The 20,828-nt window shown below is 39.1% G+C and overlaps 1 protein-coding gene across 2 annotated transcripts in view; it reads left to right on the top strand.

Moving 5' to 3' along the window:
- The window catches only part of tasp1 (taspase, threonine aspartase, 1), a 44,291-nt gene extending 26,050 nt beyond the window's left edge, over positions 1 to 18,241 (top strand). The window contains exons 11-15 of one of the 2 annotated variants that reach the window (XM_052090666.1): positions 5,416 to 5,526; positions 7,334 to 7,441; positions 10,230 to 10,303; positions 16,638 to 16,734; positions 16,990 to 18,241. In XM_052090666.1, coding sequence (XP_051946626.1) covers positions 5,416 to 5,526; positions 7,334 to 7,441; positions 10,230 to 10,303; positions 16,638 to 16,730 — 386 coding nt within the window. In that variant the 3' untranslated portion in view covers positions 16,731 to 16,734; positions 16,990 to 18,241. Of the gene's footprint in view, positions 1 to 5,415; positions 5,527 to 7,333; positions 7,442 to 10,229; positions 10,304 to 16,637 lie in introns of both variants that reach the window. The other variant, XM_052090664.1, reaches the window with a different exon arrangement.
- The last annotated feature ends 2,587 nt before the right edge of the window (positions 18,242 to 20,828 follow it).

The raw sequence follows: 20,828 nt of genomic DNA, 5'->3' as shown, positions 1-20,828 counted from the left end.
TTCTCTCCTTCAACATTTGTCTCACATCCATGCACATGACCTTAAGTGGTTTGCGGCACCATGGTGTGAAAGCACCTTTGGCCCAGTCTGAACCCTGAGGTAGACACACACCTGGCCCATTGCAGAGAGACTGTGCTTCATTCAGGCATTGCAAGTTGCATAGGGGTGCAGCATGTAGGACTTCCTCTAGTAAAACATTTTTTTTTGAACGCATGAAAGTTGCTTGTTCTGTTGTTGGCCACACTTGCATTTTTAGAAAGATGTTGGTCTATTTGGTTCATCACTCCAATGAAACGGTGTTGGTTGGATCTCATGATAACATGTCAGGAACATGTGCAGGTCACATTTCAAAAAAAGTTTTATTTAAGATTTTTTTATTATTTTATTTTTTTGGTGACATTTTTTTTTTGATAAACACATTTTCTCCCCAAATATCATTACCGTAATATAGACATTTTACTTTATATTTTTTATCTTAGTTCATAGTGGTGATTCTTTTTAGATTATCATTACTGTAATCCAGTAATTTTGTAATGTAATTACAAAATGTAATACTAACTGTAATATAGTAATTTATCATTGTTTTGTATTTTAATACTGCACTGAATGGGGGGGAAGCTTAATTGTAATTGATTGTGATAAAAAACATCACAATGCAAAAAATTTGAATGGTACTTAAATAGGCCTTATTTTCTTTTATTTAAAATACATAATTTTTTTCTCCTCAATTTGGAATGCCCAATTCCCAATGCGCTCTTAAGTCCTCGTGGTGGCTGTGGCAGCGGGGGCGTGGTCAAGCGCCCGTCCGGGAGAGAAAAGCGGTAAGGGCGCTCACACCTGAGCTAAATTATGTCTAACACCTGTGTCTAATTGCAGTAAGCATGAGGAGAGCGGCATAAAAGAGCAGCAGCCACAGAGCCTCGGGGGAGAGTGCCTACACCCGGAGTAGCAACTACAGAGAAAGTGTGCTGTACAGTTGTGTTTGAAATAGAAAGTGTGTTAATTAAAGAACCTTACCTTGAAGCCGACGCTGCTTCCTGTGTCTTGCTTAGTGGAAAGCGTCACAGTGGTGTATTGACTCGCCTCAATCTGGGTGGTGGTGGACGAATCTCAGTCGCCTTCGTGTCTGAGACCGTCAGTCCTCGCATCTTATCACGTGGCTTGTTGAGCGCATTACTGCGGAGATGTAGTGCATGTGGAGGCTTCACGCTACTCTCCACGGTATCCACGCACAACTCACCACGTGCCCCACCGAGAGCCAGAACCACATTATTGCGTCCACGAGGAGGTTACCCCATGTGATTCTACCCTCCCTAGCATACCGGGCCAATTTGATTGGTTAGGAGACCTGGCTGGAGTCACTTAGCACACCCTGGATTCAAACTCGCGACTCCAGGGGTGGTAGTCAGTGTCTTTACTCGCTGAGCTACCCAGGACCCAAATCCTTTGGTGAAATGTAACCTTGACATGTTCTTGGCAGGTTTCGTGAGATTTTCTCGATTGCTTGATTCAACTGCTCTGAATGATATTAGGAGTGGTGTTTTACATGTGTGCTCCCTGTTGATATTTTACTCTATAATCACAAAACTTGTGTGCAACAGGCACGAAACTCGCATTGTGTTTGGTGCCTCTTTGTTTTTGATCGTCCGCCATTCCAAAAACAAAAGCAGAATCACACATTTTATCACCTTCTCCCCCCTTGGCAATTTCAGCATGCGTTTCTCTTTCATCCTCCTCGAAATTGAAAACGGATGGCGGTGAGGACGGGCCATCCAAATGTGCACTCCAGCGGTGCACCTGCTTTTCATTTCCCAACTTAAAAGGCGTTCCTATCAAAAGGAGGAGAAAAACAATCATTCTGGCTTCACAGAGCTCGCTTTCTCCCTCAGCTTGTGCACGGGTGCCCGTGTCAACCCTGTTACTCTGCGGCGTTTGCTGTGGTCTCACTGAGTGCCAATGGAGAGTTTCCTTGTGCCACATTTGCCTTTCATGCTGACTTTGGTTTCTTTTTTTTTTATTTACTTTCCTCTGGAAGTGGAGTTTGCGCTATCATGGCACTGTTTGCTTGTTAAATTAACTGTTAACTTGTGGTAATGTTGCCAATAACATCCATTTCTCTCTAGAGAACTGGAGGGTTTACGGTAACTTGAAAATAGTGAGCCAATGTTGGAGCCAGTTGTTTGTTCGTTCTTTTGTTTAAAAAACAAAAAAAGAAAAGAAATTAGCATCTAATTGTCATGGCAACAAAACCACAGATTTTTGTTGTAGTTACCTGATATTTTACAAGGCCCATTTTTGTGTTTACAGAAACAACACAGCTATTTTCTTAAGGCTTTATGGTTTTTCAGGGTTGAGTGTCTGCCAGGCTTTTTGTGTTCAAGGTTTTCCTTTACACGCGCTCCTTTTCGGAAACTGGCTGCTGTATACATTTACCTTTGAGAGGCAAATGACTGTGACTGTCTTTTCTTTTTTGACAGTGAAAAATTAACAATTTCGGTATTTTACGTTTTATTTAACTCATAGTTCCCGTGGATACTCATGCTAATTGTTATTGAACTGTGTTACAGTTAGTCTGAGAAAATGTTTTTTAAGTCTTTTCATTTCATTTTATGATTACTTAGACAATCCAGGCCTTTGAAGTGTTGATAATAAAAATTAGGGTTTTTGTTATCATAGTTCATATAAAAATAGCAATGTGTGTGGATTGCAGAGATGTGACTTAATACTTAATTACCTCTCTCTTAAAAAACTTCACATAAAAGGTCTACAAGTGCTTTAATTTCATCGTATTGTGTGTGTGTAAAGGAGGTTACAGGCCTCCACCTGTCTTTCAAGAAGATCATTTGCTCCAAAGGAGCACTTCAAAGGTGCTTTTAAGGGAATTGTTTTGTTCTTGTTTGTTTTTCTTTTACACCACTAAAAAAGAAGTCTGCTTCCAGAACAAGTATGCGATTTAAGATGCAGACATAGAGGAACAGCACATGAGGACAGTCCTTGTTTAAACCTGGTATGAAGATATACCAGTCGGGTGATCTGATCATTTGTGGTAAGGTGAGACACATTGCTGTTTACACCTAGTCGCTTAAATGCGTCTCCTGTGACCACTTGTGATTGGATTTGGAGGGGAGGTATCCCATCTGTTTCATGATGACATGCATCAGTCACTATGTCAGTGCTCTACTGCATGACATTAAATTGCAACTAAGCCAAATAAGACAAAGAAAGCATGAAAAAACGGTGCGCTATTTCTCCTAGATGCATCTGAAAATGAATCTTCTCATGAAAGCAACATTTAGAGCAGGTTTGTCTGTTATTTTAGTGGATTACCAGTATTAACCTGAGCTACAGATGTTTTTGCTTCTCTTAAGTCACTGCATGTTGATTTCTTGATTTTCTAGACCTGTATTTAAAGCTGACCACATGTTTTCGGCTCACCAAAAACACATCTTAATACCAGGAGTAAACAGGGTCATGGTTTGTAGATGAAGATATTTTCGAGGTAGTGTATTAGGAAGAACATAAATAACCTAAATGCCCTCTGCTAGTAAAGGGATAGTTTACCATATGTCATCAAATACTCTCTATGATTTTGTTTCAAAACTTTGACTTTCTTTGTGTGAAAAATAAATAAATATAAATGATACAGAAGTAGTTAGACAGGTTGTCCCAGGACTGAGACTGTCAGGCTTCTTATCATTAAGGTACTCCATATGACTCATTCGCTGTATTCTATGTCCTCTGAAGCCATATGATATCTTTGTGAGATTAAGAGCTGCAGCGAAGGAAATGTTTCTCACAGAGTCATTCTCCATATGCAAACTTGCCATGTTACGAGACACGCAACAGTAAATAGCATTCAGCAAACATATTGCATTTTTTATTATTATTTTTATTAAAAATCTTACAGTTCAATTTGATGGTAAAGTATGAAATTGTAAAGTGAAAATCTAAAAAATAGGCAAAAATAATTGGTCCCACTTTCTATTAGGTGTCTTTAACTACTATGTACTTAAGCATTTGACACAATGTATTTATTATGTACACTGCCTGGCCAAAAAAAAAGTTGCTGTTTGGATTTAAATAATGGTTTTGATCTGGGGTTGTTTCAATTGGTCAGGTCTAGGCTTATCCCCGTTGAAAGTCTTTAGGATCTCCCGTCGTCAATACTGCCTTTTAGCTTTGATTACGGCGTGCATTCGTTGTGGCATTGTTTCGACAACCTTATGCAACGTCACAACATTTGTTTCCATCCAAAGTTCCATAAATGTTCTTGTCTTGATGACGGGAGAGTCAAACCACTCCGTAAAGACTTCTTTTGCACATCCAAAATACCTTCAATTGGGTTAAGGTCAGGAGTCTGTGGTGGTCAAAACATGTTTGAAAATTATTCCTCATGCTCACTGATCCACTGTTTCATATTTTGTGCCCAATGAATCTTAATAACTTGGTCATTTAGTACATCCAGGTAGTACGCTGACCTAATTTTATTGTCGCATAATGTTGCTGAGCCTAGACCTGACCAACTGAAGCAACCCCAGATCATAATAATTATTTAAATTCTAAAAAAGGTTTTTGGCGGGGGCTGGCAGTGTATATATGTGTAGTTGCATTGTACTTGCATTTAAAGTACTTGCATTCATTTTCTTTTATATTTACACTGTTAACCTGACCTCTAACTCTAACCCTAACCCAGCCCTTACCCTAAACCTAATTGTAACCTGTTACTCCAAAGCTAATCCTACCCCTATTCCTATACCCATACCTCAACATCTGTAGCAGCAAATGTGAATCTTATGAGAATTTTGCAGAACATGTAGTTACACAATAAATGAATCATGTTGTATGTATTTTAATGTTAGTACATAGTAGTTAAAGACACCTAATATAAAGTGTAACAAAATAATTGTAATTTTTTAAAATGTACTGTATGCCTTCAGAGGACCCTGACTGCTGTGCATCAGTTCTATGGACTACTTTTTTAAATGTACGTTTTTGTAATTTTGGCATCCCACTTTCATCGTATGGAAAGAGTACCTAGTCAATTTTTTCAGCATATTTCCTTTTTTTTTTTTTGCATGGAAAAAAGAAAGTCATACATGTTTGGAATAACAGGTTTGGGTAATAAAAAAAAAATAATAATGACGTATGACAATCATAACATATTTTTGTTTTTGGCTGAACATCGTCCAAAATATTATTCGGACAATTCTGTAAATAATCAGTGATGATAATCACTGAGAGGTTCAGTTCCATATCCGAAAAATGTTAATGCAATCAAAATAGGTACCAAAAAATTATTAATTTCTTGCAGTTGTACGATGTACGTGATGTTTTAGTGTATTCTTTGTCATGCAATATGTTATTTTTGTCAATTGTGGAATGCAGATTTCACAATGTGCATCTGTTTTATCGCAGGCTCTGGGGAGCACCTGATTCGCACCATGTTGGCCAGAGAGTGCTCTACTGCCATGCAGGCTGAAACTGCACACCAGGCCCTACTGGAGGCTATGCAAAACAAGTTCATCAGTAAGTCTCTCCCTCCCATTATCCTTGTTTTTGTGTTTTTCTCTCTCTTTCAGGCTAACATCGCTTCACTATTGTATGTGAGGAAGTGTAACCCTCAGCTGAAACTAAACAACAAAATTATTAACAACTTACTTGACTGAAAATGAGTGCTAAAAAAATTAAACGGCCACAACTCTTTTTTTGTTTTTTGGATTTGGGGATCAATAACATTATTTTGAATGGGCTGCACAAGCTTTTGGTTAAATCATATTTCTGCAGCCACAGTTATTTTCAGATGTCATAAAAACTCTGTTGACAGTGTGTTTGAAGATGTCTCTCTTCTTTCATGTTCAGAGGCTTTGCTCGTCTGGTTCTCTTTCTGGGCTTGTAAAATTGGGTGACCGCTTGGATTTCATATTTAATTTTACACACTGAGTACATGTGGGAATTTTTGCTGGTTTTGGCCTGTGACCTTTAAAGTTTTGTTTGCACGGAAATCCATGTTGCAAGTGTGGGAGATATTTAGGGTTTATTATCTTTTTTCTAAGTAGTGTCTATATTAAATGTTGCAAAGTTTGATTGGTGATCATTATTTTGATGAGTTTTTTCATTCACATAAATGTCAATGAAAAAACAAAATTGAGGGGAGCATTTTATATAAAACACAATCATTTCTTGTCCACAATCATGGAAAACCTTGCATTTTTTTGTAGACTTTATTCATTTCCATGGCTTTCCCAGGCCTAAAGTTTTAAAGTCATGGAAAAGTCATGAATATTTATTTAGTGAATATACATTTCTATAAAGAATCTAAATTGTTCTGGTCACATTTCGCTCTAAAATATTTCATTGGCTACTTGACTTTTCTCAACGACTGGAAAACTCGTGGAAATCCATTGGTCAAAATGTGTGGGAACCCTGAATAAATGCGTAAATAAATGAAGTCAATAAAAATGTTGCTCATCCGATCAAAATTTTGTGTGTTTTATAATAAGAATGAAATGTAAATAAATTACAATGGACAAAACAGAAAGAATAAAAGCTGTTTTATTGGAATACTGGATAAAGTACAGTTTTAAGATGCCCTTGAGGTGCGCAGTTAAGCCAAGATTCTGTGTGAAGTCTGTCCAGGTCTTCACTAAAGCGTTTTAAATGAGAGGTGTCATAAAAAGAGCCTGGTACTCTGTAAACAAGCTGAATACAACATGATGTGCAAAATCAATATGGCATTTATGAAACAGCACCTATATACGGTAAGTTTAAGTATAAAACATTTCCCTTATATGGACTGATCTTACACTTGGTTTAAACATAGTCTGCGTTCAAAAGTACTGGTTTTAAGATACAATCTTTGAAATGGGCTTGAAGCCAATTGGACTGCTCAAAACTTTTGTTTTTCCCCCTTTGTAAGACTATTGGCTATTTTTTAGAGTCCATTTATCAGGGCTCCATGTGGGGTTACAGAAATAACTCCTTCCATTATTAACATATTAAAGAGCGAAAAGTGGCTTTGCTCCCAACTTTTCTCATTTGGTTAATAAAACAAATGCTTTGGAAAGAATAATTGTTTTCAGTCCTTAAGGTTGGCACAGAAAGTACAGAAATTGATTGCTTTTCCTCTCGTTTTAGTAACTTCTCAGAACAGAGGATAATTAATAAACCATTTACAATATAGCTGCATTTTCTTAGACATCTCCACTGATGAACATTTGATGTATATTTCAGATTTAAATGGAAAATAAAATGCACATGATATGACTGTAATGAACTGAGGGTCATGGTTGAAACGCTGTTGGCTTGTTTGTTTGTCTGTGTGTGTGTGTTTAAGGCTCGCCTTTCCTGGCTGGCGAGGACTGTGTTCTGGGTGGGGTGATTGTTCTGAGGTGCTGCACATGTGAAGAAGACCAGAGGTCTGAAGACATGCAGGCTCTGCTGGGTATGTGCTCCTCTGTACTGCAGCAGCATGAAACAGTAACCACATTTTTTGGCTGTTTTCATACTTTTCACAAGTTTGATTTTACCTGTTCTCCTGCTAGTCTCTTTTCACATTTGATCCTTGGTATATTTGTCATTAACATGTGAACCACAATGATTTCTAGTGGCAGCTGTTCACCACTGTAGCTAGGTAACAAATTATGGCAGTTTCTTAGTCTGATCATAGTCCTGTTTTTGTCCAGTCTTAGTCTGACCTTAGTCTGATCTTATCATAGTCCTGTTTTACTCCAAGCTTAGTCTGATCATTGTCCAGCCTTAGTCCAATCTTAGTCTGATCATAGTCCTGTTTTTGTCCAGTCTTAGTCTGACCTTAGTCTGATCTTATCATAGTCCTGTTTTACTCCAAGCTTAGTCTGATCATTGTCCAGCCTTAGTCCAATCTTAGTCTGATCATAGTCCTGTTTTACTCCAATCTTATCATGGTCCTGTCTTAGTCCTATCTTAATTTGATCATCGTCCAGTCTTAGTCTGATCATAGTCCTGTTTTACTCCAATCTTAGTCTGATAATAGTCCAGTCTTAGTCTGATCATAGTCCAGTCTTAGTCCAATCTTAGTCTGATCATAGTCCAGTCTTAGTCTGATCATAGTCCAGTCTTAGTCCAATCTTAGTCTGATCATAGTCCAGTCTTAGTCTGATCATAGTCCAGTCTTAGTCCAATCTTAGTCTGATCATAGTCCAGTCTTAGTCTGATCATAGTCCAGTCTTAGTCCAATCTTAGTCTGATCATAGTCCTGTTTTACTCCAATCTTAGTCTGATCATAGTCCAGTCTTAGTCTGACATTAGTCTGATCTGATCATAGTCCTGTGTTACTCCAATCTTAGTCTGATCAAAGTCCAGTCTTAGTCTGACATTAGTCTGATCTGATCATAGTCCTGTTTTACTCCAATCTTCGTCTGATCATAGTCCAGTCTAAGTCTGATCATAGTCCAGTCTTAGTCCAACCTTAGTCTGATCATAGTCCAGTCTGATGTTGGTCTCATCATAGTCCAGTCTTAGTATGACTTTGGTCTAGTCTAGGTCCGACCCTGGTCTGATCATATTCCAGTCTTAGTCTGACCTTAGTCTGATCATAGTCCAGTCATAGTTTACCATGGTCTGATCATAGTCCAGTCAGCCCTACACCTACTTTTAAAAAACATAACTGTGTCATAAGAAATATTTCATATCTGCAGTTAGTGGCGGACTTATGTGTAAACGATTTCCGAGGATGGGGGTTCATAGCGTTTGGAATGCTTATTTTGACATAGTCTCGTCTTTAAAAATAAGCCTGTTTACATGTATGTAAATATCCAACCCAGAACTCTAAAAACATACAAACACAGCATGTTTAGTCATTGTGTCTCCGCACTTCTCTGAGGCAGGGTGTTACTGCTAAGTTTCGCCTGTTTACTGGACACAGTTTGTGGTCAACTGGACAAACATCTACATTAAGATCCAAAAGTCTGAGATCACATTGAAAATCTGGAATTATTTTTCATTTAAACCTGGAAAACATTTTAAACAAAGCAATGTTGTGACGTAAAATGAAAAGTTTAAGATTCAGCACTATTTCTAGATCACTAATCAAACCAATTTGTGACGTTGACCATTTTAGCTCCAATATACAAAAAGTCAGATTTGCTTGCTTTCATTTAAGCACACAAGATGCTCTTTGAAACCTCTGATCTTTCTGAAACCATACTGGGATAACATGGATCATCAGGGTTTACACAAACTTGTGAACTCCATGCCAGGTCAAACGCATGCTGTCATTAAAGCACAATTGGGACTAGTCAAAGTTAAGGTTCTAATAGCATGAACATTTATGTACATTTTTCAGCTTTTGACTCTAATTGTTATGCTGATATTACAATTTGTAATGCATACTTTTGTAGTATATAGAAAAATGGTTAAAAAAAAAAAAAGAATACAGACATTTCAGACACTTGGATTCCTCTGTAAATCTGCTAAAGGCAACCAACAGATGCTATCTGAGGTTTAGACCCTTACAGACCCTTAAGATTTACCATGATAACAATAGTTTCTGCCTAAAATACCAAGATGATGGAATAACACCAAATCATGGTCAACAATAGGAAATCATTTTTTAGGAAAATTTGAGTCATTGCAAAGCCATTCATAAGTTCTGTTCCACACTTCCTTTCTGACGCCTCCCTTGCATTCTTGTCTAAATATGCTGACTATTTTTTCCAGGCGTCTTTGTTTAAACATTCAGGGATAAACATGGCAGCTCCCTGGTTTCACAAATGGCAGAATAAACAGGTCTCAAAGTGTGGTCTGGCCTCAGAGAATAGAAGCATTGTTATGATTAGGCAACTGGGCTGACACTCAATGAAGGAACAGTCGCTTCACATTCGAGACTAATATGAATCGTGCACAGTTTTGAAAAACACTTTTCCGATATCAATCTTTGTCTGTTGTGTTGATCATTAGAGCAGCATGCCAGTGTTCATCTCGTCTGAGGCACACCCTTCCAAATTCCCATTCACGTTCTTGTAGTGCAACTGGTTTGGCATTGCAATAGCAAGGTCATGGGTTAAAATTCCCAGGGGGAACACAAACTGAAAACATCGAGTTTGATAGGCTACAGTTATATCTCTTTTACCCATTCTGGTGTAGTTTGTTTTTTATGATTATTATTATATTAAAGTATGTAAGTTAAAAACCCATTGTCATGGCTTTTTACTTACTGAATCTCACCATCGTTCTCTCCCCTTTGTATGCAGTGGAGTTTCTGTGGAGCCATACTACAGAGAGCATGTGTGTGGGATACATGTCTGCCCAGGATAGTAAAGCCAGGGTAAGAAGTTCCTACATTGACACAATCATCATTGAGTTTCATACTGTCTCAACTGAGCAGCATGTTTGGTGGGACTTGCACAGGCAAAATAGATGGAAAGGGACTTCAGAAGGGAAATCACTGCATGGGACAGTGGTTTTTTGTATCATTTTTTGCAGTCATTATACATATTTACTACATTTTATATATATATATATATATATATATATATATATATATATATATATATATATATATATATATACATACATACACATTTAATTACAGAGTGCTGTGTTTGAGTGTGAAGCAGCTGGGATGAGGATTAGCACCTCTAAATCTGAGGCCATGGTTCTCAGCAGGAAACCGATGGAGTGCGTACTCCAGGTAGGGAATGAGGTTTTGCCCCAAGTGAAGGAGTTCAAGTACCTCGGGGTCTTGTTCACGAGTGAGGGACAATGGAGCGGAGGTTGGCCGGAGAATCGGGGCAGCAGGGGCGGTATTGCACTCGCTCTATCGCGACTGTTGTCACTGAAAAGAGAGCTGAGCCGAAAGGCAAAGCTCTCGATCTACCGGTCAATTTTTGTTCCTACCCTCACCTATGGTCATGAAGGTTGGGTCATGACCGAAAGAACTAGGTCGCGAGTACAAGCGGCCGAAATGGGCTTCCTCAGAAGGGTGGCGGGCTTCTCCCTTAGAGATAGGGTGAGGAGCTCAGTAATCCGTGAGGAGCTCGGAGTAGAGCCGCTGCTCCTTTGCGTTGAAAGGAGTCAGTTGAGGTGGTTTGGGCATCTGGTAAGGATGCCCCTGGCCAGCCTCCCTAGGGAGGTGTTTCAGGCACGCCCAGCTGGGAGGAGGCCTCGGGAAGACCCAGGACTAGGTGGAGAGATTACATCTCCACACTGGCCTGGGAACGCCTCGGGGTCGCCCAGTCAGAGCTGGTTAATGTGGCTCGGGATAGGGAAGTTTGGGGCCCCCTGCTGGAGCAGCTGCCCCCGCGACCCGACTTCGGATAAGCGGTTGAAGATGGATGGATGGATGGATGGATGGATGGAGTGCTATGTTTGAGCAGTTAGAATCAAGTATTCAAGTTTAAAAATGTAATAATGTTTATTTGTAGGGATGGGAACCAAGAAAGTTCCATTTTAAACAAGATACCGGAACCATTAACGTTTGGTTCCGTTAATAGTTCTTGTACATGCATTCTTCTGCCAATATACAGTAGATGGAACCATATTAAAATATTGTCACAATGTTTTTACTGCAAAATAATTCAGCAGCGCTGCTACCAGTGTAGTCTGATTCCTGAAAAAAATACTCTTATTAGCCAGTTCCTTTTTGCGACTCAAAAACACATTTAAGTCATTTGGAGCGGTTCCTGAATTAATCTGACTCACAGAAAGCAAGTAATAACTTTCATCATGTTTGATTCCAGATGCCACAAGACATAAATAATTTGCTTGTTAACATGATTTTAGTGTGATAAAATCACTTACTAACCAGTTATATCCAATTTTACAACTTGGTTGCCTTGACGACATAGCGTTAATCCTTAAAAGCCTAAAAGGACTGTAAAAGTGACAATTTAAACAACTTTACAGCTCAAATAATACACAAGTTTTAACAGAAGAATTAATGTAAGTGCTTTTATATAATGTTAGCCATTTCTGCTGTTTAAACCCTCAAAATTAGCGATATTCACTTCCACTGTAAGTGCCTCACTGTAACCTCGATTTTTGCTTCTTTTAAAGAAAAGGAGGGATGAGTTGAAATTTTGTATTGTGTTAATCAACAATATGCCACAAATGCTGTCAATTGAGCTTAACTTGTTGAACACGGAATATTTCTTTAAAGATACACATTATATTGTAATGAGTTTTGTTGTAATCAGTGATATTTTCTCAAATCTAACACTGAATGCATAAAATATTACCACACTTTTATTTGTGTATTGTTTTATACTATAATTATTTTTGTATTATTTTGATATTTTTAATAAATAGTGAGGACTTATTATTGGATTGCAATTTTATATATATATTTCTTTTTCTTTTTTTTTTTTTCTTCAAATTATTTTTTTTCCCCAAAGTACTTAGATAATCTTGAATGGAATTGTTAAGGAACCGGAATCAATAAGATAAATCTGAACCAGAATTTATAAATATCTTACTATTCTCCTCCCTATTTTTTTGTATTATTATTATTATTATTATTATTATTTTAAAAGGCTCAGGGAATCTTGAGGTGTGCGGACTGGCTATAGGGTTCTGCTCTATAGTTGACATAATATCCGCTTAGATGCTGAATAAAATGAGTAATGCTGATAAATTGTGGCTTTGACTGAACATTATGGGTCTGTGTGCAACATTCTTCTGATCGCTCTAAGGAGCGATAATGGTATAAAGACACCAACTCATTCCAGAAACATTCCTCCCATTCCTGCATGCATTGTACTGCTGTGTGTGCATGCGTGAGCGCACGTGCGTGTTTGTTGAGATGAAAGCCATGGCTGATTGGCAGCTCAGTGAGATAGCAAAAACAGTACAGAGCTCTTGGAGTGAGTGCCATTTTAACTGTTTCTATTCACGCCAGTTGCTCGGAGCATGGCAGGAAGTGTGCATTGATCCGTTTTAGAATAGTCCTTTGTTGGATTTGTGCTCTGAACAGGGGCTCTAGTCAGTTCTTGTAGGAGCCAACGTACTCTTTGTCCACTCCATTGTCAGTGAGGGTTTGGGTTGGCTGGAAGCAAAGACTCGCTGTTTCTTCAAGCTCTTTGGCTCTTATGCCTGGCATTGATGAATCTCTTTCTCTTAACGAGGCTTCTTACCTTCAAACTCCTCAACTTATTTTGTGTGTAGTATCTCTGTTTACACAGTTGCTATGTTTGGCCATATGTTGCAGTTAGGGCCTGTATAGGGGCCCTTCATGTGTAGAGCGTGTATGAAGAGCCATAGAAATTTGACTAATGATGGTCTTTTGATGGTAAGAAAAAGACTTTCTTTGGCACGAACAAAGGTGCTAAGACGTTAAACTCCCAGAAAACACCTCACATCCTTGCGTCAGGTAATGAAAGGAAAATGAAGGTGCGGTGGTAATTTCCTGCCGTGCGTACCTGCATTATTTATCAGAGGCAAATAATGTTCATGTTAAACCTGCCGGCACTGCCAACAGCATCACTCATCAAGATACGGTATCTTGTCAGTCGCTTGGTTTGTAGTTCTGGTGCATCAAGCTGGGTTGCTTCACCCACAAATCTCATCCATCCATCCAAAGATATGAATAGTTTTCATGTTCATCCATCGATACATCCCTCCATTGATCCATCCTTTCAAATGTATTAACTAGTTTGCATGTCCATCCATCCACATGACCATACATCCAAATATACATACATACATAAATGCATACATTCATACATACAATCATACAACCCCAATTCCAAAAACATTGGGACAGTATGAAAAATTTGAATAAAAACAAATAGGAGTGATTTGTAAATTATATTTGCTATACAACTATGATGTTTTACCTTGTGAATTTCATTGATTTTTTTAAATGTACAGTAATTTAAAATCAGTTGATTGCAACACATTCTAAAAAGTTGAGACGGGCTATTTAAGACTAATAACAATATGATGACTTAAAATAAGGCGATGTGAAACAGCAGACATTAAACAGGTGAGGCAGTTGTGTCATAGTACTGTATAAGGAGCCTCCAAAAACAGTCTAGTCCTTCAAGAGCAAAGATCGTTCAAGACTTGTTCACCATTTGGAGTGCACAATATAGATACAAATTCCAAGGAATTTGGTCAAATGCGTAAAGGGAAATATGAAAACCACTTCTGAATGTGCGTGACCTCTGATCTCTCAGACGTCACTGTCTTAAAAAACGGCATTCATCTGTATTGGATATCATGAACATGGCTTCTCTGTTTTTGGTCTCAACTCAAAAATGGAAAGTAGAGATAGTAACTGTTTTTTGGTCTGAAGAGAGTTGAGAGTTGTTATTAGTGTTGGGTCCAAAAGCCAGTGTCTGTGTGGGCCAGGGGTGTGTGTCAGTGCCTATGGCATGGGGTTCGCACATCTGTGAGAACCCCATGAATGCAGACAGATATGTAAACATTTTGAAGCAACAAACATAAGCAAAAAAATAATAAAACATCATATAATGTGAAGTTCATTAGAGCAGCATGCCAGTGTTTCAATATAGCAAATGGTGAATATAATTTACAAATCACAAATTTTTGTTTTTATTAGCATTTTTCTTGCTATCCCAACTTTTTCAGAATTGGGGTTGTACATATATCCATACATACATGCATTAATGCATACATACATACACACACACACACACACACACACACACACGTACATATACAGCTGTCCAAAGAACTGGTCTTCCCATGTCCTTTGCTTCCCACTTTGGTTGGTGACAAATGGGTGACACTGCACACTTTTCTTTTTCCAGTTAGCATTTTGGAAAATGTTCCTGCACTTTGGCTGTGAACAAAATGGAATGTGAAAATGACAGCTAAAGCATGGCCATTGTCATAGACCTGTTTTTATGTTGAAGCCCCAGTTCTGGTTTGAACATGCTGGTTTTACATGCTGTTTGAACATGCTGGTTTTTGAACAAGCTCTTTAACACATCATAAAGAAGATTTTTTTCATAACACAGCAATTATGAAAGAATTATAAAGGCATTATTTTGGTTATGTGTCTCAAATGAAGCAGTTTTCTGATTATATACAACTGCTTAAATGTTTGGCTGAATATGGATGTCCATCTCAGTCTAGAGTGAATCTCTTGTTAGGCAGCTGCCTATGTAGTAGGGCTGCCCCTAATAGTCGACCAAGCGTTAGTCGATGAGAAGTCTTGGTCGACCATATTTTGATTGGTCAGTTGGTCGTAGAAAGAAAAAAAAACTCCACAGGAACACCGGTATTACCACTGGTTGGACGCTAGGTGGTACTATGGGGTAGTTTTCATTAAGACAGTTTAGGGTAAGGCCTACACAATAAAGCAACACACCTTGATTTCAAACTTTGAATTTTTTATTCATTTTAACCAAACATTTAAATGAAACTGGAAAAAAATAAGTGCAGTTAAAATGTGTGTTGTTCAACATTTAGAAAGGTGGCTTTACAACAGATGCGAAGGGCAACATCTCTTTGGCAAAGAAGCTACTTAATCTGTGCATTCTTTGTCGGTCGGGTATTTCGTTGTCCGGGAAAGTACATCATGTGTACATTTGTTTTGTTCCCTCCTTCACAATATATATATATTTATATATATATATGGATATTGCGATATATAAATATATACATATATTTTTTTTTGTTGTTGAAGGGGGCTTAACTTGTCGTGGGCGTGTCTTGTAGTGGGTGTGTTTTGTTGTAGTCTTGCAGGATGCATTCAGACCTTTCCCCTTCAGCCAGTTAACATATCAATACATGAGTCTAGTCAAGTCATTTTTATTTGTATAGCACCTTTCACAACACACATCGTTTCAAAGCTGCTTTACAGAAGATCATGTATTAATAGAAAATGAAACCGTAATATCTTTAACGGCTTAGAGTCATCATTGTTGACTGTGGCAATGAACACAAAACTCCACAGAAACAGTTTTTCCCATACCTCTTTGTTACATATGTATTTTTATGCTGAATACTAATAAACAGCTTTTAGTCTGTGAGTAAAACAATATGCCTGTTGTATTCTATTAACTTATGTTAACAATTGTCAATCTGGATTTCTCTAATATTTGTAACCACCTTTGCTATGCACTAATCATCCGGTTATTACTACAAGTCTGATGAAAAATAATTTTGTGGGAATGTAAGGAGTTCTGTTTAACAGCGGTTTAGAGTTTGATAGAACAATTATGTTATGATGGACAGAATATTTAAACTGGTTGCTTTGTAAAGGCAAAATACTAAAGTATCTAGTAGTCTTTTAAACGCGACTACCTATGAGTGATGTTTTCATCTGTATGTCTTTAGGTGCGCAGTGTTTGACCATCCAACATCAATTACATATAAATATGTTGCTCCGCACCTTTCGTCGCAGGACCTTTCAGATGATAAAAAAAGTGACTTCTATCAAGCGCATTTTAGCTACAATCGCATTATCTTTGCAAAAGTCGGACTGGTACGATTTCTGTCGGACTAAAGCGTTTATATGACATTTTAAAAAAAAGTCGAATTGTTGTTTTAGTCTGGCTGAAATCAAACTTTTGTTCATGCATGTAAAAATAGTCTTTAAATGTGTGCAGGGCAGCAACCCTCAGTCTTGTAGTGTGGACTTGGCTTTAACACTGTCTCCTTCTCTTTCTCTCTGTCTGTGTGTTTACCAGACTCACATATCCAGACTTCCTCCAGGGGCGGTTGCGGGACAGTCACTGGCAATTGAAGGTGGAGTTTGTCGCCTGGGGGCTGCAAGTGATTGAACTGGTGTGAAATCATCCTCTATTTCTGCAGCAATATGTCACCACTGGGATCTTCATAGCAAGTGCTTGACATTGTCATCATTAAATAGCACAGTTATAAAGGGGAAAATGGTTGCAATATGTATTTTCTTCCATCTCTATCTTACTTTGTCTCTCTTTCTCGTGCACATGTACTCATATTAATTATTTTCATAGTGATTTCAAATGTAATTATTTATTCAGTCCTTATATAAAATCAAACCTTTCTACCCCTTTCAAGCTGCATATATGGGTTTACTCTCAATTGAGATGGGGATGGAGTTGGCATGGTATTTTGCCTAAGGCCTCATCTAAGGAAAGGACATGCCAAGTGCACTTCAGGACTAGTGCACCGCTCTGGTTTTCGTGGGCTTCCAACAAACTTCTCAGCTTCTAGTACACGCTGGACAAGACTTGATGCTCCATCATCCTTTTTGTTTTCTTAATACTTGATGTTTAATATTACTTTACAATTTAGTTTTTATATATAGCTTAATGCTTGATTTGTGCAAAAGGTCAGTTTAGTAGCTCAAAATAAAGGTGTGCTGTTTCAAGATATTTGATATTGTGTGCTTGAAGTGAGTCTGGTTATGTCGCAATTATACACGTAGCATATCATTTAAATGCTTTTTGAAATTACAGGAATCGCTCTTTCATTTGACTTCTATTAAGCTGTGTTTAGCAGTTCAGTGAAAGAGTTGGACTAATATCAAATCTATTTACTGTTAAATGCACTAAATTGATAATGAATGAATTCATGGTTGTTACGGTTTCACCACAAATTTGATGGCAGTTGTATCTTTGACAAGACTAGATGCACATGCACTTTTTCCCAGCGTCTTAACTAAATAAGTGCACTACTTTGACTAACTTAAATGCTTATGAGTGTACCAAGAGAAGTACAATTACATGCCCAGTTCCAATGAATGGTGCATGTTGAGCAATCCACTTGACTTCACTTGACCTTGTTTGAAAGCTGCATGGTGTACTTGTGTGGTTGAGCTGTATTAATAGGTGAACAGCTTTGTGTTTTCTAATGCCTTGTGTAGTGCTCAGGAGATATAAGTAGACCCCAAAAAGCAAGCTAAATAAGACTGTTAGTCCATCTTTGAAAATGCTAAATATATTTGTAACCAGATAAAAAAGGTCTGTATTTTATAACAGCAGAAAATTGAAAGGATCTCTAAAATGTATTTATAAATGAAACTGAATCAATTGTGTTGAAGGTTATTACAATGATGAGGGTTTTTTGTTGTTTGTTTGTTTGTTTATGAAACTGATGTCTAAGACAGTTCTGCAGTTAGATCTTTTCTTTAGTTAAACCTCTTGCAATACTAGATAAATGTAAACTTATTACATTGACATACTGTATATGCTATTTAGTTTTACTTGACCCTGCATTTATTTAAAATGTAAACATCTGTAGACGTTTTCAACAGCAAATTGTATTAACCTCTTGCTATTGTAATGCTCAATAAAACTGAACTATGGTCCATAGCTGTCAGTGTATCAATTTATTGAATAATTGATTGCCGTGACACTTAAGTGGAAAAAATAGTTTGTACACATCAAGAAATGTATGGCATTTTGACATGTTTAAAATAATGCACGTACACATCACTAGTAATTTCAGTAACCTAGCAAAGGTTGTTTTATTCCACATAATGTGGGTCGCTCTTGCATTGTGGCTGCAATGACCAGTTGTATTGCAAATAGAGCGAATAAACTTCAAACTGATCTCAAACTCTTATATGGTCTAGGGAACGTCGACTTAAAGGTAATTTACAGTGGATGAGCAGGCTTCTTGTTGTTCGCCTAAAGATTGTTACAAACTGTGTGCTTAAGTGTTCATTTTGTGAAATTTCTCCTATTTGCACACATCCCTGAAATTCTTGACCTTTGAGAACTCAGTCAACAACTTTTGAAGATTGGCTTACCTCCTGATGTGTCTTCCTCCCTAAAGTTGACCACCTTTTTGTGATGTCACTCTCAACAAATTAGTGACGCAGCACGTAGTATAAATACAGGTTTTGAATTAGGAATTTTAGGATGACTAATAAGAGCTGGCCAATTATATATATATAAAAAATTATAATTCTTAGTGAACCAAAATGTTAGATAAAGCCTTTTTTTTTCTCCACTTTTTCTCCCCAATTTGGAATGCCCAATTCCCAGTGCGCTCTAGGTCCTCGTGGTGGTGTAGTGACTCGCCTCAATCCGGGTGGCGGATTTGAGCGCGTTACCGTGGAGACATTGTGCATGTGGAGGCTTCACACTATTCTCTGCAGCAACTATGCACAACTCACCAGGCGCCCCACCACAGAGTGGTTATCTGAGTTACCCTTTCTGTCAGCTCGAACCAGTTTGGCCATTTTCCATTGACATCTCTCATCAACAAGATGTTTCCATCCACAGAACTGCCGCTCTCTGGATCATTTTTTTGGTTTTTGGCACCATTCTGATAAACTCTAGAGACTGTAGTGCATGAAAATCCCAGGAGATCAGCAGCTACAGAAATACTCAAACCAGCCCATCTGGCTCAGTCCATTTTTTGTGAAGTTGGGACTAACATACTTAGATAATGTGATTCTTCCACAATATAAACACGTTAATCGGACCACATTTGCTGTCAGAATTGTGCTCAAGCTCCGACAGAGAAGTGACTTGTAACTGAAGTCCTTTCAATATTTTATGATGCATTGTGTCATATACACTTGTGCGGACAGATAAAGACTAGCTCGACTACGCAAAACCCGCTTTAACTTTATTACAATTCTGCATGTAATCATATGCGTTTGCATCCTGGACCACTTGAATGTGTTGTTCCCTATCGAGAGGTCTCTCCTATTGCGTAAGTAGCTTACGCTATGGGAAAACTCCGTTTCTCGAGAAATATTGAAGTCTTTATGTAAAACGCATTGCAGCTGCACAGCAGACAGTAATGAGCGAGGCAGCTCGGTCATTGGCTGTGCTGCGGCAACTGCTCGAACCAATGACGGGCGTACTCTGAACGCGTGTCCAATGGGCGCCTACGCGTCACAGCGCTCAGAGCACGCCGAAATTAGCATAGCCAGGCTATATAATGGGCAACCCGTCATACGAGTTCCTTTAGATTTAATCTCCTTCAGCGAAGACCTCCTCTTCGCTGGATCCTCCGGATTGTTGGAGTCTTTCGCCCGCCGTTGACAAGCCTACAGCAGGACTGCTAAGAGGACGCCGGCGCCTTCAGCCGCCTTCGAAGCCTTCTGCTACGCCATCCGGCGCGCATCACTATATCTTTTTTACTAAGCTACTTTGCAAGTGTTACTTTGTACTTTGTATTTAGTAAAAGAGCAAATTCGAGGCATTGTTCCAAATGCCTTCGACCTGCGCCTCGTGCAGAGTCCTTCTTCCTGACAGGGACCGTCACATTATCTGCACTCGCTGCCTGGGATCTGACCACGCAGAAGCTGCTTTCACTCGAGGCGGATGCCCCGAATGTGACTCCCTGGGCCTCAACGAGCAGCTCGCCGCCGCTTCGCCGCGAACGAGCCTGCTACCACCGTGCTGCCGTCCCCTCTGTTCGAGCCGCGCAAGAAAAAGCGCCGCTCACGGAGGCCGCCAGAGCACGCGGACTTCAGTGACGTCACGCCGGGCCAGTCCCCGCGTGCTTCACCACCACCCGAGAACTCCCCACCGCCAGTCCAATTCATGCAGACGGACCAGCACCCCTCCAACAGAGCGGTGGGTCTCATCTCGTTCGGCGCGCCAGGGGACGACGGTGAAAAGGATGACAGCCTTTCCAATTGGCGCTGCATCCGACGACTGGCCGGGCTCGGCCTTCGACCCCGCGCCATCGACATTAGCGGACACGAGCATGGGCACCAGCACGGTAAGAGCGTTCTCTGAACGCTTCACTGCAGCGAGCAAAACGTGTAAAACATTACCCAGTCCCCTTACAGGCAGCTGGAAATGTCTGTACAGCAGTCAATGGGCCAGTCACAGAACTCTCTCACCTGCAATCAAACGCCGTTTTAACGGCAACACACAGTAATCACTAGAGTCGTTTTCTGCCTGTGTCACTAAGGGGTCACGTGTCCA

Source organism: Xyrauchen texanus, chromosome 24 (assembly GCF_025860055.1).
Source record: "Xyrauchen texanus isolate HMW12.3.18 chromosome 24, RBS_HiC_50CHRs, whole genome shotgun sequence".
In the NCBI taxonomy this organism is placed as follows: Eukaryota; Metazoa; Chordata; class Actinopteri; order Cypriniformes; family Catostomidae; genus Xyrauchen; species Xyrauchen texanus.
Note: the sequence above shows the minus strand (reverse complement) of the source record. Positions and strands in the feature narration are given on the sequence as shown.